This window comes from Anguilla rostrata, chromosome 6 (genome assembly GCF_018555375.3).
Source record: "Anguilla rostrata isolate EN2019 chromosome 6, ASM1855537v3, whole genome shotgun sequence".
NCBI classification, from domain to species: domain Eukaryota; kingdom Metazoa; phylum Chordata; class Actinopteri; order Anguilliformes; family Anguillidae; genus Anguilla; species Anguilla rostrata.
This window is the reverse complement of record NC_057938.1, coordinates 37,732,981-37,758,050: the sequence shown is the minus strand read 5'-3', so window position 1 is coordinate 37,758,050 and position 25,070 is coordinate 37,732,981. Positions and strand designations below refer to the sequence as shown.

Below are 25,070 nucleotides of genomic sequence, written 5' to 3'. Positions count from 1 at the left end.
ATCTTGTCAAATTTCATACAATTTGACCTTGGAGGCTATGCAAATGAGTATTTTGTAAAAGGCACCCCCAACAGGCCATATTGCACTATAACATTGCGAGCCTGGGAATGCTCATCCACATTTTGTCCACTTAAGTATTGTTGCAATCATTGTAAATCTGTGGCCATATGTATATTTTGGCTGTGGTCAGCCATTTTTGCTAAACTGAAAGTATGGTCCTGCAGCCATTTTTGGTCATATCAAAATACCCTTGGCAATTTAACACAGGGACGTGTTATACATCATGCATGTCTACTTTGGTGAAAATCAGGAAAATACTGGAAGAGAAGTACAAAAAAAACTTTTAAATTGTAGTTAAAAATTGTGGAAAATCCACTATGGTGGACAGAATGAGTTCTGTGAAATAATTTGTTCAGCTTGAGGAGGTAGACATGTGGATAAAATGTGGTGCGTGTATGTGAAACAGGGTAGCCGTAATACTGTTTTCAGTATTGCAATTTTGGAGGTGCTGCTGCAGCGCCACCTAGAGTGTCAGATGCGCGTGTCTTGCATAATAAATTGGGAGCTATACTGGAGATTCCAACCAATTTTTGTGAGTTTTTGAACATGGGAAAGCAGTGAAAATTTAGTGAGAGGCTGAAGAAGAAGAAATCCACATATGTTTTGAGGGCCAGTTCAACACACAGTGCAAAGAAAATTCTTCAGTAAATCCTACCCTGTAATACAAACAAGGAAACAAACCTGGATGTGCTTCGTACCAGCCTAGGCAAGCAAAGCTCTAAGAATGTTTGCGTGCTTACGGTCGGAAATATTTTCTTGGTAGATTTACACTATTGTGTTCCAACAGCATTTTTCCTAAATTTATTCAAATACACATGCTGTAGTGCAAGCCACATTATAACCTATTAATACCATGTAATAACAATGCTATTAATGCAGCTTCTTTGTTGCTGCATACAATCAAAGTGAGTCTGCTGCACGAGAATAATCTAATCGTTGGGAACTGGCAACACTCCAAGGTTCCTTACAGTTTGTTTTTCCACTCTTGTGACTTTCAAACAAAGGTAAAATGTTTTAATACTGTCAAATAATCAGTTAGCGCTACAATCAGGGGTGTCACATTGGATGGAATGGTGGAACTGTCCAGGGCATTGGTCTACAATTTTAAGGTGGCCCACAAAGACTGCATATGCACAGGGCCTAGAATTTTGGGCTACACCCCTGACTACAATTAATAACCTGATACACAGTGAGGTAAAAATTTAGAAGGCTGCATGGTACTGTCCAAGGTACTGAAATGTCTTTTCTGCTTTTTTAAATTCAGTGTGAAAAAATGGTCCAGATTCCTGAAGCAATTTCTAAACTATCAATTATGCCATTTATACACTACAGTTTAATACACTACTCTCAAAATTATAAGTAGGTGGTCTTTATGTTGCAAAGTTCTCTTTTTTGGATTAGAGGCTTAGCTAATGGCATTTAGCATATACAGTAAGACCCTGTTGCTTCCCTCAACTCAGTCAACAGCATATATGAACGGCAGGGCTGACTATATACAGCAAAGCAATGCTTGAATGTGGGCACTGCGGCAATGCATGGTCCTAATTTTGGCATTTAATTTAAAAACATCAATGCACTTCGTTCTCTACTTCGGTTTAGATAAAACAAAAAGGGATTGCCTTTAAGGATCCATACACACCATCGAGAGATCAGAAGTCACCGAAATGAGATGCAAATATTTATAGAAAATTGAAAAATGAATACTACTGGAAAGCTAAAAACAAAGTGCATTATAATTACATTAAATGGTTCACTTCAAACAGGCCCTATCACAGTATTTATGTTACTAGTATTATAGGTTTGATGTAGTTTTACAATGCAAAAATCAACATGTGTACTGACAGGTGGAGGGAAGGAATCATAGGCAACATTTTACATAGGACTGTATCCTCCGATACAGAGGGGGAAATCTGACTTTGACAATTCTATACACATTAGATGCAAAGCAACATTAGCCTAACGCAAGTCCAAATGTGGCACAAAATATATATTTCAATTTCGTTTAAAGTCTTTGTGTGTAGTGCTCAGCTTCTGAATTGTGCACATTCACAATTTGTTTTGTCAATATTTAAAGCACTGTGGCTAGTTACTGTCACCAGAGGTCGCTTTTCACCTTTAGAAGCAGTTCAAGAGCACGTTCTAGTGAGCTGAAGTAGGCACGTGTGGGTGTTGGGGGAGTGGGGGAACAGCTTTTGCCCCAAGTGCCCGATGTGCCCCTTTTATTTGATAAGAAAACATTTGTATTATTATATTACTGTTGCTATGATTATATTTCATTAATTCATTTTGATAAAATATATTCTGTACAATGACTGGGCGTTGCAAAATCTTTCTAGGTTGATGTGCCCTTTTTTCTCACTTTGAGCACCTGCTCCTCAAAAGGTCTCTGCACAGCCCTGAGCTGAGGTAATTAAACTACTAAAAGGCAAATTAATCTCAAACTATGATTTGTTGAAATCCCGTCGCTAATATTCACAACAAGATTAGTACAGCAATGCAACATTAGCAAAGCTGTAATTGGCCTACATCATAAAGCGTGAAGCCTTTTGGCACCACGCTTTGTGAACTGGATGCAGTCGGTAAATTCACTTGTCATTTTCATTATTTATGTCATAGTTCACTGTCTCATCTAAACATCTTGTGCTTCCAAAATGCCTGCATCTTGTCTTTAATACAAAGCATCTTATACCCGGTTTATGACAATGAAGCTGATGGCGCGAATAGGCACTGTGTATTGAACGTGAGCGTAACACCTCAATAAATAACTGAGAGGCAGCTCGTTCAGTTGAAATCTTTGCAAATTACTTCTCATTCATGCAAGAAAACTCAGGTCAAAATTGTTTCAAAAATGTTCTGCAGTACGGGCCAGAATGTAAATGAGCACTTTGCCGAGCGCTCGCGCCCTGCATGCACAAAATTCCCTTTCCCGTGCAAGGTCGAAGTGATTAGTGGCTGGCTAAGAAATGGGCCCACAAAATGTCGCTGGACGGTTCCCACAAGGGAAAACTTTTTTTTATAAACACTATTACAAACACAAAAGCTGTGTTTGGAAAGTATCCCACTTTGGGGGTAATGAGGAACGACAGACTTAGAACTCAATGATTCCAGGTGCTCTTTTTTGATAAATGTGGAGAATTGGGTCGAGGAAGGTTTGATTAACAGTACAAGCGAGGCATTGAGACTTTTCTTTGCAGTGCGTATGCCCTCAGGAGAGTATGGTCCCCATTCAACGTTCGTCCTTAATTGTGACACGAAAATACACGCAGCTGCATTTTCTGCTAAAAACACAGAGAGTTAAAATGGTGATTTCGGAACTCTGCAATACCGTGTTTGTGAAGAAAAAAACCTGCATGTGAAGTAGGCTACAAAAGTTGATTGAATTCAGACTGGGGAGTGTTTATTCAAGCAAGCCGATGTCATTCATACACAAACAGTCATTAGATTAGGAGTGATCTGTGGAAGACGGGACCCAGTGGAATGCTTGTCTAATGTGGCTTAATTGCGTAAGTGGGACCATTTCCACTGATGTCTAATTCGGAATGAGCTGTTGGGCACACAGCGGCATAGGACAGGAGGCCAACTGGTGGGGTGGAGGGAGGTGGGGTTTGGGGGGGGGGGGGGGGGTAGAACCACTTCGAGAGAGAAGTAATTAATTATGGTGGGGACCGAGCACTTAAAGACCCCAAAGTTTTCTCGCTCTCATTCAGGGACTTTCCAATTTTTTTATTGCAGGACGAAAAGATTGTGAAGTGGCCACTTCAACACGCAATTAACATTCAAAAAGTAGCAAAAAAATAAGGCTACTAGGGCCTTTGCTGGGAGCATGCAAAGCCTATTAAACAAGACATACTGCCTACTACTAATACTGCCATTATTATTATTATTATTATTATTATTATTATTATAGCACTACACCACATTCTTAAGGGGGGGTCATGCACCCCCAATGGTGGAAAAATACCCCCAATACCACTACCCCCCACCCCCCCACGCCCGCACACACACACACACACACTACTCATTATAGGCTAATTCTGTGTTAAAAATATTTATCTTTCGAGCGGGGTCAATAGATGTGTCTTCTGTAGTATCGTACTCCCATCCAACAGATAGCGCTGTGGCACAGTGGGTATTGGTTTCCCCTCTAGACTCAGCTAAGGTCAGCGTTTATGACTCGTGGGAGAGTAGCAAGGCGGAAACCACTGCTAACCAAGAGAAACATTAATGCTCGTCTCACAAAAAAAGCACCATGATGATCCCCAAGCCTTTTGGGATGTTCTATGGATAGATGAGTCAAAAGAGGTACATTATGGATGACACAAGTCCATTATGTCTGGCATAAAGCAAATATAACATTTCACAATAAGAACACCATAACAACAGTCAAAACATGGTGGAAGTATTGTGATGGTGTGGGGATGCTTTGCTACTTTGGGAGCTGAATGATTTGCCACTACTGAAGGAACCATGAATTCTGCTCTGTACCAGACAATTATTTTTGAGAATGTCTGGTCTCTGTCAATGAGCTGAAGCTGAAGCATAATTTGGTTATGCAGCAAGACAATGTTCCAAAACACAAAAGCAATGCCACATCTGAATGGCTGAAAAGTAACAAAATTTAATTTTTGGAGTACCCTAGTCAAGTCCTGACTTCAAACCAATAGAGATGCTGTGAAAGGACCTGCTTCAAGCAGTTCATGCTTGAAAAGCAATTTGTCTGATTTAAAGCAGAGTGTGCTAAAAGTTCACCACAGCAATGCGAAAGACTGACATCAAACTATAGGAAGCATTTGGTTGCAGTTGTTGCTGCTAAAGGTGGTGCAACCAGTTGTTAAGTTTAAGGGGGCAATTACTTTTTCACTTGGGTGAGCTGGGTTTTTGATCACTTTTTTCATTACATAAATGAAACAATAATTTTAAAATATGTTTTGTGTGTACTCAGGTTCCCTTTGTCTAAAATTACATTTTGTCTAACGATCTGAAACCATTCAATGTGACAAATATGCAATAATAGAGAAAATCAGGTGGGGGGCAAATGCATTTCCAGGTACTGTAGGCCTATGTATAATTATTTTTAAATGATAAAAAAGACAAACATAGCCTTAACGAAAAAGGGTGTAGCCTAAATTCGGCGTTTTCTAAGCACGTGTTAAAAAATATCCAAAAAACACAGCCGCCGCTAGCAAAGTTTCTGGCCAATGGGAATCATTCGGTAAGTCAGCAGAAGGTTTCTTGCAGTGCTTAGGTACGTGTGAATCTTGCTTTTCGAAAGTTGATGGACGATGGTGCACTGTAGCGTTTCCTCAGTTTTGCTCATTAGCCTTCTGATGTTCAGTTGTGACCTGTCCTACACAGAAAATGCCCAGTGCTAATTAATTTATATGAGAATAGCCTACCAATTAGACCAATAGGGACCACATGCAGCAACTCTGTAAGAGTTGATTTAACACTGGACATTTTACTGCCTATATTGTTTTGTTCGAGGTTTGGATGCTGGATTCGGAATTAAGCGTTCTGAAAAGTGCTATATAAATGCAATGATTCCGTCATTCATTCATAATAAAAATGCAAAATGAATTTGTTATTTTATGCATGACTAAAATGCGGTAAACGGCTTGGTCAAATTAGAAGCGCTTAAGAACACTGGAAACATCGTTTTTAAAAATTAAAATAAAAAAATCGAAATATATTCTGACCAACAAAGGTGCAGTAGACAAGGTGACTCCTGGTTTCAGTCATTGCTGATTTTTAAAATGCTCCACAGTTTTGAATGTATGTAGCAACATTGTAGCTGGGGGAAAAAACGCGATGGATGGACTGTCATGGATCGACTTTTCAAAATATTAACCAATATTGAGCCAACCGACATTATTTTACGCGGCTACACACAACGCCGGGGTCTAATCAAGTCGCAAGAACTAACTAACTAACTAACTAACTAACTAACTAACTAACTAACAAATACAATAAATAAATAAATAAATAAATAAATAAATAAATAAATAAATAAATAAATAAATAAATAAATAAATATTTTAGGTAAGCCTAGACATAATCCGCATATCCACACAGCTTTGGTATTGAATTTGCATTATTGTCTACGCTATTGGGATGCTTTTTGACCTTACCGATTGAAGAATCAGTTATAGTATTACACAATGCTTTATATATTTCTATATAGTTCCAGGTAGACACAATGCACATCGGCCAACACAGACCTTTGTACATGCAACTAAATTAAATCCCTTTTCAGCTATTATAGTTTCTATAAAATTATTCTATAAAGAAGTCCAAAGTCTGTCATGGATAAGCCTTAGAAAAAAGAAAAAAAACACTTGGATATGGTATGAAAAGAAACCCTCATTTGACAGGCTTAAAGTTGCGGATAGAAAAACAGTATTGAAGTGAAAGAAATTAGGGTAACACGCGATCTAGCAATTATTTTATTGTAATGTGTTCGAAAAGATTATCACACAAGTATAACCAGTAAGGGGGGCTTATATAGGCCTAGGTCTAGACTGTCAGGAATTGTTCAATAGCCTTGCATAGCTATTTTCAGATTTCAGAAACTATTTTTCTGTGTTATTTCCAGAAATGTTAGCAACTGATCAGCATGTAACATGATGTCAAATATCATCAAATGATTATCTTTCTTTGGAAAATCACAACTCTGACCTAGTTATTTTCAAAACATTCGCCAATCATCATTCGGTTAGGAAATGCCAAACTCAAAGTCATACGTCGTAGTAATGTTCTAAAGTGAATGCGCATGCTGGAGTTTTCTTGTAATGCTGAAAAGGGACTGTGCGTGATGTTAAAAAAAAAACTCATGCTTCCGACCACCATCACCAGCACCATCAAAATGTTCTAAAATCAGTTGTTCAGTCCAGATATTTAAGTAGAACATCATGAGAGGTATGTAAGCAACAAAACGGTTTTTTATCACTGAAAATCATAAAAAATGAATGTTGCATCGTTTAGTTTTGTAGCAACAGGCATCTTAGAGGTGAATGTGCAAATGAAATAGCACTGAATATACACATGCATGGATGGCGGATCACAAAATGAATACAAGCACAATATTAGCTCTATTTTAAGTCATTCGATATTGCAGTCCGCCTGATATCCCAACCTTCGCCGCAAATAAATAAATAAATAAAATACATTTTTGTTACAAACTGTGTGCTTTTAGTACTCACAGTCTTTCAACGGAAAAGTCTTTCATGAAAAAATACGTATTAGCAGCCTACCTAAACAAAACGCTAGGGACTCCCCTTTTGTTCAAAAGGGGACGCGAGACCCCATCATTACTGCTCATTACCGCTGACTAGCTTGACAACCTCACTGACTGCAAAAAAAAAAAAAAAAAAAAAGGGGGAAAAGCTTTTCACTTATCCTTTTCTGGCTTGCCCTCACTCAAGCTGCTTTCCGTCCTCGAGCTGAATAGAACACCAAGTCTTTTTAAAACTGACTTCCTCTTCCTATTTAACACAGAAAAAATATTTTGGATTTAGAATTGTTTGCGATTGAAACACACCAATAACACAGCTTACAATTAATTACAAACACCACCTGTCAAATAACCACCAAACGAGAAGGCAGTCTTTAAAAAGTTGTATATTCCATATTTGCATGACCTATAATCATTAAATATTGTGCATGCACCTCTCTCTCTCTCTCTCTCACACACACACACACACACACACACACAGTAACAGCAACAACAACAACAACAACAACAACAACAACAACAATAATAATAATAATAATAATAATAATAATAATAATAATAATTAATATAGCATTTTTGTTATTTTATTTAAAAATGTAATTATCTACACTTTTACTTTTACCAGATTTTCCATATTATTAACAGTTAGCTTACTATGTGATATGTTTTTATATGCATGCGTTACCTTTATGTATGTTGGGCCCGTGCTGGCAGGCGCAAATAGCCTATATAGTTTTTAATTACAGCAGCAGACATTCAGGATACATAAACAATGAAATGTGCAGTGTTAATGCAACTCTGCATTGCAAAATTCTCAGTTGAAATCAATTGTGTGCACTTTTAACTTCAATAGAATAGGCTACACTTTGCACCCACTGGAAGTTAGACTTGATTTAACATGGTTAAAAGTGATATAACACCCAATCTTTTTTTCATAAAGTTTATATTAGTCCAATGAGGATTATATGTACAGTACAGAAACAGATTTTTTTCAAAGAACAATTTCGCTAACACGTAAATGGACTGCATTTATATAGCGCTTTTATCCAAAGCGCTTTACAATTGATGCCTCTCATTCACGTACAAAATGTAATAGGCTACATAAATTGTTTTCAAAATAGATGACGAACAAAACAGACATTGCACATGTTCTGGTCTGTAGGCCAAACACCATGAATGGCAAAAACATATTTCTGAAGTAGAAAAGCCAAATGGCCTTCGCATGCGTAAGGATGATTAAAAAGGTAATTCGAACCCATTACTGGTATGCAACTATCTGATATTTCAGTTTGGTTACTGCTTGGAATCACTGTTGATGATGCTTTGGATGCAATGTCTTTACTCTTCAGGTTTTTCATTTTATATAGCTGTACTCCCCCAAACGAATAACGCGGGACTACATGTACTCACCATAAAATTGCACAGCTCAAGTTACTTAAAGGTTCATCCGGGGTAACTGCATCCCTCTGTCAAGAAAGGTATCAAGACTCAATTATTTTTATGGTGGTCGCGAGGACCAACTGTTTGTGACTCGTCCTTTTTCTGACCCTAAGCTGTCAAAATGGATTACAGAACGCGGACCAAGCCAATTAGAAGGCACAATAAACGTGTCGCCTCTGTGTCAAGTCACATTAAACAAGTAACACAATTTTCGCACTCGTGCGTTTTGGGAAAGAACAATACATTTTTAAAATTTTTTTTTTTAAACTAGCTACTTTACTTATAGGCCATGGGACGTTTTGACGACTGAAAACGTTCAAATGAATCCTGTATCAAGCATAGGCTAACACAAATAAAGAGAAGAAAGGTATTTGCCAAACATAATTGAATTCCTGAAGGTTATATTTTTTGATTTGTTTATGTCATGATGAAAATCATAAATATTTTGAACAATGACGCTTTAAAATTTATTTTACTGTCTGATCTATATTCAAACATAATTCTTTGACTTTAGGCTATCTTTAACCATATCTCCACTACCACAAACCTGTAACATTTTGACTATACCGCAGGCCCACATTAACCCGACTTCGATAGATTTCTAAAAATGATAAGTCATATCACATAATAGTAATAATAATAATAATAATAATAATAATAATAATAATAATAATAATAATAATAATGTATTCACTGCTCATCGCTATTGTAATAAAATGCCATCTTCATTCATTTGATGGACAAATTATTTCTTTATTTTACATTTTTAATGAAATAGTCCTATATATGTCCACCACCACTCAGAGACACATGTATTCTACACGTTTCAACTCTGCACAATGAACAGCTAAATAAATCATTCAAATAAGCGAATAAACATCCATAAAAAAGACTGAATAAAAATGAGAGCAGAACTTGAAATAGCCTTGAGACTTGACGTGCAGATGCTCGCACTGTGTTGTCTTGTCGATTGTTTTGCAGTGCAATTTGAGGCTCCTTTAAAAAAGGGGAGCTGTTGTTCTTTTCAAAATGTCTGTCAGTTTAATTTTATTTCAGGTGACCGTTTTTCTTTTTTTTTCTTTTTTTCGTGTTTTAAAACGGGCGTCTATAGAAAAGGTACCATCGATTTTAAAAAATGTAAATGGAAAATATATACATTGTTAAGACATGGCATTTCGGATGAAGCCTGACGATTTGGCAGCCTTTGGGTTAAACTGTCCTCATTCCTTAAGGCAGGCACTGTTGTTCCATCTTGCGGTTTATAGCTATCAGTTCACTTCCTAACGTATGGATTTTCTCTTTTATATCCGGTCTCACGCTGGCTGGCGGGGCGCGCAATTAGATGTCACATTCGCTGTCGCTGGAAGTCAAGGAGACGGCCGAGGGGGCGGCTTTCCTGGTAAGACTGGTCTCGGGACTTGATGCAGTGCCGAGTCGATCCAGAGTGCCGTCATCTTCCGCTATAGACCGAACTGAGCCGTGGGATAGGACTTGCTGCTGTAGCCTTGGCAAAAGATGAAAAGGTCAAGTCAGCATAATCACACGCGTTAATGCGTAGGCTGCGATTTATTTTAAACCGCACTCTGAAATACGCTGTTGATGCTAAAATGAAATTCTGTGTGTGAGTTACTGTAGCCTGTCACTCGCAACCTAAATAGCAAATACATAATATAATGCTTTGAAATTGCGAAACACAGACACGTATACGTTGAATTACAGTTGTGTTTAAGAAAATGCCTCGGAAGAACAAACATGGCTGGATCTGGTCAACGTTCAGAAATGTCAGCTATCCTGTTGTGAATGTGCACGTGCAGAGTTCGATAATTGCAATAATTTAGTTGTTATGTGAAAGAATGAAGCATGAAAGATGATTATGCCATTTATATGCGTCACTTCGCTGTAGAAGAAATTTCATTTTGCTGTTATCGACAGATTCATGGTCAATTCCGGTGGAGAGCTGAAAGATGCTCTTAATTGACAATATTTAGCCTAACGACTGAACTGGCCTGATGAGAACTTGCTAAACATTCGCTCTGCAGACTGCGCGTAAAACAAACATACTGTTTAACCTAGGAGATTCACATTAATTCGGAAGTCATGGGTCAAATCCTGACACAAAAAGTATAACTTCTTTAATAAAGTGAAAACTGCATTTTAACACAGATTTTTACTATGTCGAAATTCTAAATGTTGCCTTGCCATTTTCCCCGAAATACTGTACAAATAACGTTCGGCCTTACCACTGGTCACACTGCGCATTATAATTACACTTGAGATGTCCATAGATGTGTCCATATTTAAGATATATACATAGGCTAAGATATATAATTTTCAAATATTTTCAACTTAAAATATTTTCAAATGAAGCAGCATATCGTGTAAAACCTTACATATATTTTACACATTCCATGCTTATAAATCAGTGTAGGTTTGTCCTTTTAAATTTAAAACCTCATTGTGCTTTTTTCTTGTAGCAGGGTTCAGAAATTCTTTTACGAGCAAGTGGGAAACCAGGTGCGCAAATACAGTTTACAATCGTTTACTTGCTCATATGAAGATGAAATTCTCGCCACATAATACGAAATTTTCTGTGAAATATAAAATGAGATTGCACATAAACAAATACCTAGGGATGCGAACACGTAGCCTACCTGTTTTTCGCGGCTGCAGCTCTGTCCCTTTGTCTGCGGTTTTTGAACCAGTTCCCTACTTGTGTGGGAGTCAGTCCGGTAGCCTGAGCAAGCTCCCTCTTTTTGCTCGGGTTTGGATAGGGATCCTGAAGGTACCATTCTCTGAGCAAATGCCGGATTCTCTCCTTGAAGCAATGCGTCTTTTGTTCGCCATCCCAAATCGTCCGGGGCAGAGGGAACTTCTTCCTCACCCTGTATTTATCCACCGGTCCTAGCGGGCGGCCCCTCAACTTCTCCGCCTCCTGGTAGTGCGACTCCAGCCAAAGGGCCTGCAGTTTTGAATGAGACTCTTTGGTAAATTTGTGGCTTTCCAAGATGTGGTAGAGCTCGCGAAAATTCCCAGTGTGGAAGGCCACGATGGCTCGCGCTCGCAGGACCGACTCATTCTTGTTGAGCACATCGCAGGCAGCCGGAGCTACGGGCAGCGACCAGAGGAAGCGACCGAGCCTTTCAACGTCCCCGCTCTCCTCTAAAGTCTCGCAAACCCCTGCTACCTGCTGGGGGCTAAAATTCAAGATTGGCAGCTGAAACATGGAGGCTTCTCTTTTCCCCCGCGGTCTCTTCTGCTCACACGCACTCCCGCTCCTTCGCTCAAGCGATGCCTCTCGGATCCAAACAAAAATGCAATCCCACAGTCAAAAAATCAACCGTCAAAAATACAAGGGAAGGGGATGCCCTCTGGCTGACTATGGCAGCCTCGATCAGTGAATTTGGGGGGTTCGACAGTAGGAAAATATAAAACTAGAACCGTGATGATTTTGAAGGGAAAAAGACATTCAACCCACTGCTGATTTTCTATTGGACTTGGCAGATCGGTTGCGTAGTTTGTACGGATGCCTGTCAGTCACTGTCAAGTTTGCCAATCACGTGGAAAGGGCGAAAACAGACTTCAGGACCTCCCCGAGCTCGAAAGCGCCTTTAAATTCTCTATATTACGAGCTTTGCTTTTATTTGTCTTCAAACATTAAGCTCCATTGGATGTTTACCCCTTCATGCGCCTGCGTCTCTGTCGGCTGCTGTTGGTAGCCGATATTCCACCAAAAAGGATAACCATATAAACAAGAGTGGGTTTAAGAAAATACGTTCAAATGACCAGGCTGGCTTCTGTTCGTTTAGTCTTTGAGAAAAGGCATAACCATTCCAGTTTGCATCTCGACATAATGTATTCTGAATGAATAGTGGGATATTAATCCGGGAAAATTCAACATCATGAACCAACTTGATTTAATCACAAATTATGACAACGTTGCTCTGAAGCGAATTAAACCGGCAAATAAAATACTATAATCTGGAAAATAATACGGCATGTATTGGAATACAATTTGATGTTTAAAAAGCGACGATTATTCGCGTATACTTTAACTAGGCTACGCGAGTTTTGGAATCGTCGCTAATTCTAGCGTGGCATGTTAATGGTCGGTCGCGGCAAGTTAAACGTGCATCGTAGTATGAAACATCATAACATAAAGTACAACCAGAAGAATCACCCAGTTTCGCTCGAGGATTACAACGCGTACGAGCCAGTCAAACATACATAAAATGAGCCGTATCTGCACCGTGCACAATTATTTAGATTAGCATTGAACTCGCAGCGTATTGTGTCTGCGGATTTAAAATTCTTCGTGCCTCACCGTGCGCGCGCGTGGGCGTAGTCTTTTCGCAACGTTATAATTATTTTCCACATCACAAGTAGGCTAATTCCAAGTATAATGCCTGAACTATGCTTAAACCTCTTAACCGTTTTTATTTATTCGTACAATTCTCTGGGTATAATCCATAATTTATACATTGAAAAGTAATAATTTATTTAGGATGAGTGCTGAGTGTGGTGCGGCAGGCTGTTCGGGTTTAGTATCAGATACACTTCGCTTTGTGTGCATGCTGATTTGGTAAATAAGAAGGCGGATGGATGGCGCAGATGGTTTGAAGTGTCGGGTCAGATTATTTCATGGCTGGGTACAGTGGAAAGTTCATTCTGACGGAAAGCCCTGATATTATTTTCACAGATCCACACGGTTCAGTTGACGAAAGCGCTCCAGGCGTTTTTACTTGGTTATAGAAGTGTAGTGGCTCGGGTCATGGAACTGCCTTCTGTACAATAAGCTGCTCATTTCCATACGCGTCCTGTGGCCCCAAGGAATTACACTTATTGAAATGTATGCTGTAATATATCGGCAACCTTGCAATGCTGTCCAAAAGTCTTTTTTTATTAAATATTAAGCTTTAGTGATATGCAATTTATCTATGCATTATCTACGTTAGCGCCTCCATTCAATATAACTCCAACGCGCATAGTTCTGTTTTACATTATTAAATGCAGCGTGTTATAATGTTCCTCAACTGAGCTTGCAGTCACCGAGCTCGTTGCGTCGTACAAAACCGAATGAAGGAATTCTTTACTGCGATGCTGTTAGCTTGAGATTCTTCAAAATGTGTTATGACGCAGTATACCCAGGCTATCGCGTATTAATATGGAAATAAATATTAAAACGCACCAAGCAATTGAGAATGACGGAGAGGGTGTTCTGTTTTGCTTTTATGTATAACTGCAGTGCTTTTATAATTCAAGGTCAATACGCCATATATGATGTTTTACGTCAAACCAAAATGGAAGAGAGGGTTGTCATTCGAAATTCTCCAGAATATACCGTCCTGCTCATCATTAAACATATGCATAGTAATTCATAAAAGTGATATATGTTTTCTTGGAACTTACAAATTCCAATTACTGTAGATTCCGCCGGAAATGAATACATATAACTGAAGGATTTGAGAATGCTTCTGAAATTAGGCTAAGAACGGGGTCACGAGACAAAGAGTCACGAGGTGCATAGTGTTGAATTGTGTTGTACTGTGGGACTGAGGCCATGCATATTAAAACCATTTCATTTTGTAAATATTTCATCTGTAGGCCTATGCCTAAGATCCTAATGAACGCACTCCTCTAACGATATTACTCTCATGACTTTTACATTCCTCCGGTATTCATATTTGACTTGAATGTAGGCTATAATAAAGTCAAAGTCGGTTTAAGCCGGCAGAAAACATTTTTGGGGACAGTGGAAGAGAGACAATCCCTAGATATGTCACAGTAAAACAGTGTAATTAACAGGCACGCAACAAATAAGGTTTTTTTTTTTTTTTTTTTTTTTTGCTGTCCCAACAAAGGAAGTATACATTAAGGTGTATGCAGATACGGCCTACGGTCAATTGCATTACACTGTAATACTTTTAATTATATCAGCTGGAAATATGAACTTAAACATTATTTTAAAGTCACATTTTCACATAACTATCTATTATAAGATCGTACACCTTATAAAGATGATGACTATCACCTCGCGATTCTCTATAGCCTAGTTATACAATGGTATGAAAGACCATTGTAATTTGTAACATCGCAAATGTATTGTTTACAAATTGTGGCCAAAGTCGGCCCATATAACAAAACGTCATTATCATAATAATAGCAATATTCCTACAACAATACTACCATTATACTGCTACTGCTGCTACCATAATACAGATATAATAATGCAACCATTATACACATGCACTGAACAATTTTGAAACACAAAATTTTTACAAAGATGACGGTACTGATATTTGATTTCAAATCAAATACCTGTATACATCGACCGAATAAAACCGACTCTGAAAGAGAGAACGAATGAACGCACGAAATAATGAAGGATTGAATTAATGAATCAATGAATGAAGCACACCTATGCACATATATGTATTATTATTATTATTATTATTAGAGAGAAGCGTAAAATGGAATTCGTCTAGTTGGTCTAGTTCCAGTGAAAAAGTAATTGTGCATTTGCAGCGCTTGTAAACCAGAAGGTCATGCTTTTGATTCCTGAATTAGGCTACACCATAGGTTGAAATAACGTTGCAGCATCATCGGAGTGCTGAAAATAGATAGTCGTTTGATTATGCTTCTTTTTGTCCTTTGTCTAGGTTGAAAGCGTCGTGAGAGTCGGCCTAACGGTTTTTATTTCATCTACACGCTGAATAAAAAACGACCACTGGAAAGAAAACGCCTAATCTTTCTATATCTGTTAAACGAGGGCCACTGTAAACACCCTTCCAAGTTTCCAGTGCCCGTACTCTGTCGCTTTCTCCCTTTCTATTACAAATTCTACATCTGGCCTACATCTGTCTATTCACGACACGCGGACTCATCAATCATTTTACGAAATGTATTAATTAATCATAAACTTATACTAAGAAATATCACTTGTATCTGCGGGGGTTTGGCTAACAAAATTAACTTAAATTCCTGTATGTGTGCATGTAGCGACAAATAACCCGGATGTCATACTCTTTAGTTCCAGGGAACAGAAAATAAATGAACATATAGATTTTTTTTAAAGTGAGGCACCGAAAGTGATGTCTTTTTAGAGCAATTCTGAAAGAAAACTAGCATAACACCCGGCTCTCGTGACAGTACTGCCTCAGTCTAAAAAATAATTCAGTGGCTTTGTAAATGTGACAATAATAAAAGCTATACTGCCTCAATAAAATTACTAAAAATTACTAAATATCACTGAAGTGATTATTTGGCCATATAAAGTCCAACAAGTAGGCTAATTTCGTCTGAATTTATTATACTAAGCTTGTTTCATGAAAAGAAACGAGGATTTGTCCAAAAAAAATCACAATATTTAAATATTATTAAACATTTTGTTGGAATTTACATACAATAATAATAGACAGACCAGGTATAGCCGCTGGATTTAAGAACTTACAATTATTAGTCATTCCAAATCAAGATTATTCGTCCCAAAGAACAATTTAAGAATGTAAGATAATAATCAGATGTCTGCCGCTGCTCCAGAGTGAGCGCCGCCCAATTTTCCAGACTTATATTAGAAAATAAATGGTACAGTTTCTGAAAATGTTTCGCAGTAGTAAAGTGTGCTTAGCAGTAGTTTCAGTGTAGATGGTTATTTAGTTAAGGGGTGAATTCATACGATGTGAGCGTTTGCTGCGTGTGGGAAAACATCCTTGCATTGTGATTAATAAAATTATTTTGCACTATTAAAAGAGGGCGCGTTTTTTTTTTTTTTTTTTTTGAAGACGTAGTACCTAAGCGAGAAAACAGCCGTGCAGTTTTACGAACTATGTTGCAATGTTGTCATAAGCGTATGCATTTCGAAGAGATATTGCAATTAATTGGACTTATTCAGAAGAAAACAACATACTGATGTGGATGTATACATGTTTTCTATTGTATCTACTCAATTTTCTTTATCATGGTACTAACTTAAATCAGAACCTACTCAAATTAACAGTTGCACTGACTAATATTTTTTTCTTCAGCAACATTTAACTGAAAGTAGACATTATGAATAAAGTACAACAAATTATTTATACCAGAGTTGCCAACAGGTGTCATTCATGACCAGTAAGATGGGCTTTGAGTTTGTGAAGGTGAAGTAGCTGGCTCTGTGGATAGAATCAGAAGAGAAGACAGGAGAAGAAGGAAAGCAGAGTGCAAAAGTGAAGACAGGAGAGGCGATGAGAACAGAATGTATAGTATATGGGGAAGATATTATTATTATTATGATTGTTATGATTATTATTATTAGGGGCCCAAGCACAAAGTGCGTAAGAACCCTATAATTTTTGCTAGGATTTTTATTATTATTTCGCCGGGTCGAAATCTCATTCTGCGGAAAGAAAATGTACATGGGACAAACACTGAATTTAGCTGGTGGGCTGGGGAGGGTCTACACACCTCAGACACAAATGATGACCCACATCCAGCATGGGGGGGGCTTAGGCTCATAACTGTACGTCTGATTGCAATCTTTTTTCCTCTGAGTAGACTTCTTTGCTGGACATGATGATGTCATTTCCCATATGGATAATTTTCCCGCCATTTTTGCTAAATGCAGACAAAAATGTACCTGATTGGCACCGTGGAACCCATATACACACGTGCGTCAAGACCCCATCTGTAAATGCATACCATCAAACCAGTCCCCATCTGTAACGCACCATAACACAGCAATGGAGCCATGCTTGAACGTCCATGGCTAAAATCGATTGCACGGAAAAGCACATACATGATAGAAATGCCAAATTTAGAGGGTGGGTTTGAAACTTCCTCAGCCACAAATAATAGTCCATGTTCACCATTGGGGGGCGCTATACCTGAAGTAAGCGCATTTAGGCTAGTGACTCAAATTTGTGTCCAATTTTCAAAATGTTTTTCCTCTGATTCCCTGAGACATTACCTGTTTCACGAACACTACGATATAATTTCCTGCCTGCATTATTTCCCTGCCTTTTTTTCTCCTAAACTTGGGACACTACAAAAATTTACCATACAAAAAACCCACATCCACATATCCGGGGACTATATTTGGACCACTGTGGACACCGTACCCAAAAAACACCTGGGAGGTGCCTTGTGGGAGCAAGTGATCTTCGGCCACCTGCTGTGCACCCATCTCAATGGTATTGGAAGGTGACAAACTGCTTCGGGTCGACTTGCGCCCACAGTTGGTAATTTCATCTGCAGCTTAGACCCCATCATAGCTGCCTGCAGCTCTAGTTATTATTATTATTATTATTATTATTATTATTATTATCAGTAGTAAAGGGAGGGTCAATTTTTTAAATAATCTACAGAGGACTTGGTGACGCGACATGCTCACAGCGTAGACTGTTCTCATCTGTGCAGCACACAAGTGAACAGAGGCAAAACACATGGCAGAGGAAGCATACAGGGGAAGGCAGTATTCATATTTCATTCAGCTTAACCAAAGGAAGAAGATGCCAATGTTGGACCAATGGCTCGCACTCAGCCAGTCCACAGCCTGCATAAGGCGGTGGGACGGAGAGCCACAGTAGCGGGCGGGGGGTTCTGGGGGTGACCCAGGTTCTCCTGGTTCCATTGTGCGGCCGAAGTCTCCGGACCCCCTCCCTGTAGTCCTCTCTGAAGACAGGCCACTGCTACATCAGCCTCACTACATTTCTGGTGCACAGCAGCAATACCGATATCTCTGCCCAGTAAGCTCTCTGATTTTACCCCCCCGGCCCAGGCCACTGGCCTTGCGGACATTGTGGACCCCTGAAAGGTCACGAGTAGGGGGCGGAGTCAATCCAATCCAAAGAACTGAACAGGAGACTGTTGGGAGGCTGATGGCCTTTTTTCGTTCCTCTACATAATGAATGCGTCAGCCACTCAGAGTGAGTCAGGGAGCAACAGTGAACGACTGAGCGACAATACCATCTCCAAAAACGGGGAATGCTTTGGCTCTGCTTGGTGCTCAGAGGGACTGTGGGTAATTGCCCAGTGACAGACCAGTGTTCTGTCCAAGGGGAGAGCTCGCACTTCAGCGGTTTTGCAAAAAAAAGAAACGGGGATAAGCTCTGACTCCATTGGTTGCCCAGCCTGTCCGCCCTCACTCAGCCAGTCCCTCCCCCATTCAAGCGCACTGCAGCCCATTAACTGAAATCCGGCACTTCGCTGAGAAATATACCATACCATTATTAAAAAAATCTTAGTAGCCCGACAGCGCAAAACCCTTTGCGTTTCCTGCGCAAAGTCTTGGGTCTGATGCGCATTTAGAACGTGCTTCCATGCCTGTTCAGGCTGGCTCATTAACCGGATGACGTAGTTTGTGTGAAATTCATTTTGATCATACAGTTTTCAATGCCGCCAGTCAGCCGGTAAAAGTGAGAAATGTCGCCTAGTGTCTGCTTTGCATTCCAAAGGCCGTCCGGTATTAACTTTCTAATTACAGTATCATTTTCAGAACTGTCATTTGCAACCTTCTGGCGGCCTGGTTCAGTAAGCTATAAGCATTAATAAAGCAGCGAAACCAACAAAGAAAAAAAATGTTATTCTAAGCCATCTGCATGAAGATTTGAAGGATAAGCCAGGGCCTCTGATTGCTGAGCCTTTGTGCCCGTATGCCCAAGGTCCTAGCCTTTTACATTGTGCAATCCTCGGATTTACGGTAACAGAGAACACTTCTTATGAACCGGCCCGCCTGGCCTCCATCCCATAATCCTCCAGGCCGTACGGCGTCTGCACGAGAGCGCGCCGGACAATGGCGGCACCGGGCGGCTCGCCACGTACGCGTTCGCACAGAGGACGCGTCCCTGACCCAGCACTGCTCTTCATGGTTCACAGGGTTGCCCCCTTTATTCCGGCATGTGACCCCAATTCAGCTCTGTTTGTGACTGCACACTGCTGAAGGTGCTTCACAGCAGCCTTCTGTGAGACAGTCATGGACATCTTGGTCGTGGTGCTTTTTTATTATTTTAATTTAGAATTACAAGGGAGGGATTGCTTTCAAAACTGTTTTCCAAATGACCTTCAGTGTATTCACTAAGCGGAAGGAGTTGTATAGTTTTCCCCACTAACAGGACCTCACATTGCCCGATACCATGAAGAATTCAGTTAACGTTTTCAAAATAGCGCATAAATTCAACGTGTTTAGACACACTAGAGAATGTGACAGTCACTTCTACACTATATTGTACTTGTGCATGGGAGACTTCTTTCATAAAATGGATATTTACTGCTGAAAATAAGGACGATGATAATACAGCAGGTCACAGGTTGAGATCCACTAATTCAAACTGTGAGAACGTGTGTTCTCTGGTTTTTGCAATATATTAAAATTCTAGGTACTTGGGGAAATTTGTCTTGATCAGAGGAGAGGGATTTGAGAGTGAAAACTTCAGATCAAAGGGGATACGATTTAAGGGTCTTTTAAAGTTTGTGCTTTCAGTCATCTGCAATGGTGCCACCATATTATCAGAGTTTGTACTTGACATCGGTGTTTAAAAACGTGGTGAGTTGTTGCTGGTGGGCTTTTTATCTATTTTGGCCCGAACTGATAGAAAGAAAAAGAAGAGAAATAATAAAAAGGGATGTAAGCACTTTATGCTGAAAAACATCTGCATGTTTTTAACCCACAGATCACTCTCACAGTCCTCACCTTCACCTGTCCTTCTTTCCCCTAAAAAAATCACTGAATCGTTTCAATTTTTAATTTAAACTCTGATGAAAGGCTTTTTTTATCATTTACCAAGATATCCACTTTATAGAATTTATTTCAATTAAAAACACACTTATTGAATTTTGTAATTTATTGAAATCTCTTCTTAAATGGATCCTATTCATATTGCGGGTTTGAAACAGCCAATAATAATTTCAGCTGGGGCAGAAGCTTGGCTGAGGGAATGGGCTTACTGGCTATAGTCCAGGGGGTCTCCAATCTTACCCGAAAAGGGCCGGTGAGGGTGCAGGTCCTTGTTGTTCAGTCCAGCTCTAACACACCTGATTTGACTTGATTGAAGACCACGATTAGTTATGTAGTTTGAATCAGGTGTCGGTGCAGGGCTAAAACCATGCACCAACCACACCAGCCTTTTTTTTTGGATAAGACAGGATACCCCCCCCCAGCCAGGTCAATCAGACAGCACGTATCCCATTCCTTTACTTACACCAAGCGGAAGCAGACGTACTGAGGTGGGTCCATTACACAGTCTCTCCCGCGTCAGGCTGACTCTCTCCCAGCTGAGGGGACGCAGGCCCCACGTATGTTTACCTAACAAAGCAATTATTCTGTTATGATTCAAAAAGGGCCTAATCCACATCTGTTATGTCTATTAAGCGCTGCTGGGCTCAGACTGGTATTTGCCTGTTATCTCAACGTGGTTTTTAATGCACCGATTAAAAAAACAACGGCGCAAGCAGCGGGGTGCACTGAGGACACTTGCCGGAGCGGATTAAGTTGTTTTATCTGAAACGCAACCCTTTTGGATTAGGGTCATTTAAACAAGCAAACAGGCTTGCACTGGGGACTCTGGGATACGCCTCACACAAAGAGATGCTTGTGAAAAAAAAAACACCACAAAGGATTGGGGCACCCTTGTTTGAGGTAAGTGTTAGTTAAGATGGCTAATAGGTCTCACATAACATAACTGGAGGTCCATGAAAAATACATGAATATATGAGGAAAGGCCATGCATAAACACAAATTAAATACTGGTATTAATATTTCCTGTAATATTTGTCATATGTTGATCAAACATATTTTGAATCCGCTGACAGCACATTTTGGAGGAGATTAGGAATGTGTTCTTTGAAATACAAACCTTAAAATGAAGGTAATTTACAGAAGCAAACAAGTTCATTAAAAAAAACATCATTTTGAATTATTTTTAATGAGTTCACAAGTTAATTTTAAAGAACAGACACTATTTGACAGCAATAATTACGTTCATGCTGTTTTTGCTCTGACATGCACTGACAAACCTGAATGAAGCAGGTTTGTCAGTGCAGGTCAGAGGGTTAAGAGGGTTGAATGATTAAGATTAAGATAAGGGAGTTGATCTGCAGGATTCCATTAAATAAGACCCCCATCATATGAAGCATCTGCATCTTGGAATTCAAAAACATATCTTGGATTTACTTCAGGATTGTTCTGTCACGTTTTCCACAGACGCTCACTGTACGAATCTACAATCAGTTTCACGGTTCTAGATCGGAATGAGTTCATTAATGTTACATTAATGCGTTATTGATTCTAAACGCGCTGAAGTCTAGCCAGGTCTAGCGCTGTCGCTCACGTAGCTCAGGTGAATGCGCGTTATCCTTCGCTGTGCACCGCTCTGAATAAGAGCACCTGCACGCCAAACCAACGCAATGCGGACACCAACCGAAAGGAAGGAAGAGCAGCGGCAGCACGCCGTCGCCTAGCAACGGGCCTTCCCCGCGGCGCCGCCGGGGTCAGGGCCTGCCCGCTGGGGGGGGGGGGGGGGGACCGGTGCGGGGTGCGCCCCGCTCACAAAAGCCCCCGCGATGTGTGGCCTTGGGCACCGCGGGGCCCTCACGCGGCCTGGGCCTTCCCCCCCACCCCCCCCACCCACCCCCCTCTCCCACTACCAGAGAGCGCAGGGGACAAAACCAGAGACAGGGGGGGGGCCCCCCTTGCCCAGCAGGGGGAAAAACACGGGCGTGTAATTGTGACCGGGGAGCACAATGGCGACGATGTCCTTTTCTCCACCGCGATTGTTCGCCCCGGGGCTTTCTGACGGCCGCACGGTAATTGGAGTGCATTCCAGCGGCGGAGAGGGGGCAAACACCGAAAATACTCCAGGGCTCTCTGCCTCCTTTTTTTTCTTTTTTTCCTCCCCAGTTTCCGGCAACACAAAAGAAAGCAAAACAGGAGCGAGCGCACGCGCGCGCTCTCACACTCGCAAAACGTTTGTGCGTCGTGAAGTAGGGTGGCGAGGAGGGGTTCTGTACGGACGCTTCGGAGGGGGGGGGGGGGGGGGGGGGCGTCGCGTGCGTGTGTGTGGTGTGAGGAGGAGGTACAGCGGGCGCTTCCCCGGAGGCTGGTCGGGGAACGAGCGAAGAAAGGGCGTTGGGGTCGGAGCGGTTTCGGGCGGAGGGGGAGGGGGATGGAGACGTTCGGGGGGGGGGGGCGGTCCTCCTGCCGTCCTGCCTCCTTCCGAGCGGGTCATTAGGAAGAAAGCGGGCCCGCCGTCGGGCCTTGCTGCATCAGGGGGCGCGTTCAAAAGCACCCCCGGCTTCCCGCTCGCCCCCTCAATCCGCATTCCACCCCTGTCCTCCTCCCCCGGCTTCCGGGGTACTGGGAGATTTTGTTCTTCTCTGTATTTACAACTACACTCACCGTTTCACTTCACAAAAAGTCTTCACCTAAAGGAGGAAAATGCAGCCCTCTAGTCTTGTACAGGTTTGCATTGTTCGTTATCTAGTGACCAGAACACATGCTTTTTGATAGTTTCCCAGCTGTGCTTCTCAATATATTTGTTTTTCAGGGCTACTCCTGAGAAAACATTGCAGCTCGTGGAAGGCTTGCAAACCATTAAACAAATGCAGCTTTTCAGTTTCCCATTATGTCCCGTGCAACTGATCCAGGATCTGCAGACCCAGTCCTAATCCTAGGCCTGCACATTATATCAAAACTTATTAATCAGATCCAGAGTCACCATCTATCTGTGCCCTCAACCTCAGTCATTACTAATGACCATTTTCATGACAGAAATGAATAGAGCTTCAATATTTCATAAGTGCCATTTTTCATCACAATGGCCCTTTTCCTCATATATGGATGTTGATGTATGATGTCTTGGCCTGCAATGGGCAATCTGGTTTTACGCAGGCTCTGCCTGTGGCCTGAATTCAGCTCGACGGGCCGTAAGCACTTCAGCGATATTAACTTTCCCGAACAACAGGTAACGCTATTATACGCTGTCGGAAAGTTAAAGCATAGCGAGATAAAAACACGCAAATGGCATTCATTTATTTCGTTACGTCGCGCTGCTTCATGAAAGCTTTACCGCTCTCCGCCGCGGAAATACGCGAGCTCGTTTTCACTCACCGCGGTCGTGTCCTTGGACTAGGCTGCGCGTCTATTCCCATTGTGCACATTTGCGGGAAAGGCAAATTATTAAATGGCCAAACAATGCCGGACGGCTGCAGGGACTTTCTAGGCCTCACCGAAGGGTTGAACTTGAAGCGGTCAAAGAGTCGCGCGCTTAAAGGGTTAGGGGCGTGCGGGCTCCACTCCGGGCTCGGGCTTTACCTCCGCCTTCGTGCCGCCATCTTCGATGAGCCGCAATACGTCTCCAGCACATTGTTCGGGGGGGGCGATTTAGTTCGCTTTGAGGTGGGGGGGGGGGGAGGGGGGGAACGAGCAAAATCGCTTGTCTAGGTGTTTTGGAAATTCTCTTTCGCCGTCCAGACTTTGAGCTGACGGCCAATTAAAGAGATTACGTCTCGGGCTGAAGGGAACCCCCCTGACCAGGCCGCCATTATTGCATCTGACAAGGTCAACGGATCGCTGTACGACAGCGCACGACCTCGCCGGGTTGCGTTCTGGTGCTTAAACACCGAGAAGACTGCCTCCTTAAGACGACATAGCTACATAGCTATGGGGGCGACATAGCTCAGGAGGTAAGACCGATTGTCTGGCAGTCGGAGGGTTGCCGGTTCAAACCCCGCCCTGGGCGTGTCGAAGTGTCCTTGAGCAAGACACCTAACCCCTTACTGCTCTGGCAAATGAGAAGCATCAATTGTAAAGCGCTTTGGATAAAAGCGCTATATAAATGCAGTCCATTTACCATTTACCAGTGGCACGGCACTGACTGAAGTAACAGCACCGGATTCCAAACCGAAGGTAGACAGTGGTTGCTCCTTTGATTCCAAACTGAGGATGGACAAACAAAATTATCCATAATATTGCATAGCGCTTGGTTTAAATCCTCATTAATGATTGTTACCTTTTTTTTTTACGATAACAGCAAATGTAACAAAGGCTCTTATCCGAGGCCGAAGGGGATCGTGAGAAAACGTCTAAATACATGCAGACGGGTGCATCTGATTGGTCCCTCAACACAGGTGCAGATCCATACGAGCCACATACCCTTGCGTCGCACTGTCATTCAATAGGTTTTATCGACGTTGTGCGAGAGCAACGTGACCCATCGCTCGATCGATCGGTCGGTCGCTGCCGTTCGGCGAACAAACCGTTCTCAACCCCGCCTGAAAGTGCCACCGGCACGTTCCACCTGACCGCGAACGCGCTGCTCCCTGTATTCAAACGCGTCGCCGCGGAAACAAGAAAAGCACCACTGCGCTCCAC

General features: G+C 41.3%; 1 protein-coding gene across 1 annotated transcript; it reads right to left on the bottom strand.

Annotated features, from left to right (window-relative positions):
• Window positions 1-7,857: 7,857 nt before the first annotated feature.
• LOC135257071 (homeobox protein SIX6-like) lies at window positions 7,858-13,157 on the bottom strand. The gene is made up of 2 exons (XM_064339494.1): window positions 11,383-13,157; window positions 7,858-10,235 (listed from the first exon to the last, which is right to left on the bottom strand). The coding sequence occupies exons 1-2, from the start codon at window positions 11,952-11,954 to the stop codon at window positions 10,070-10,072; spliced, it is 738 nt and encodes a 245-aa protein (XP_064195564.1). The 5' UTR covers window positions 11,955-13,157; the 3' UTR covers window positions 7,858-10,069.
• Between the last annotated feature and the right edge of the window lie 11,913 nt (window positions 13,158-25,070).

Excerpts from the sequence above, each read along its gene's own strand:
- LOC135257071 (XM_064339494.1), bottom strand. The coding sequence starts at position 11,954 with ATGTTTCAGCTGCCAATCTTGAATTTTAGCCCCCAGCAGGTAGCAGGG. Across the intron at positions 10,236-11,382 it reads GCTGCAGCCGCGAAAAACAG|GCTACAGCAGCAAGTCCTAT; the intron begins GTAGGCTACGTG and ends TCTTTTGCCAAG.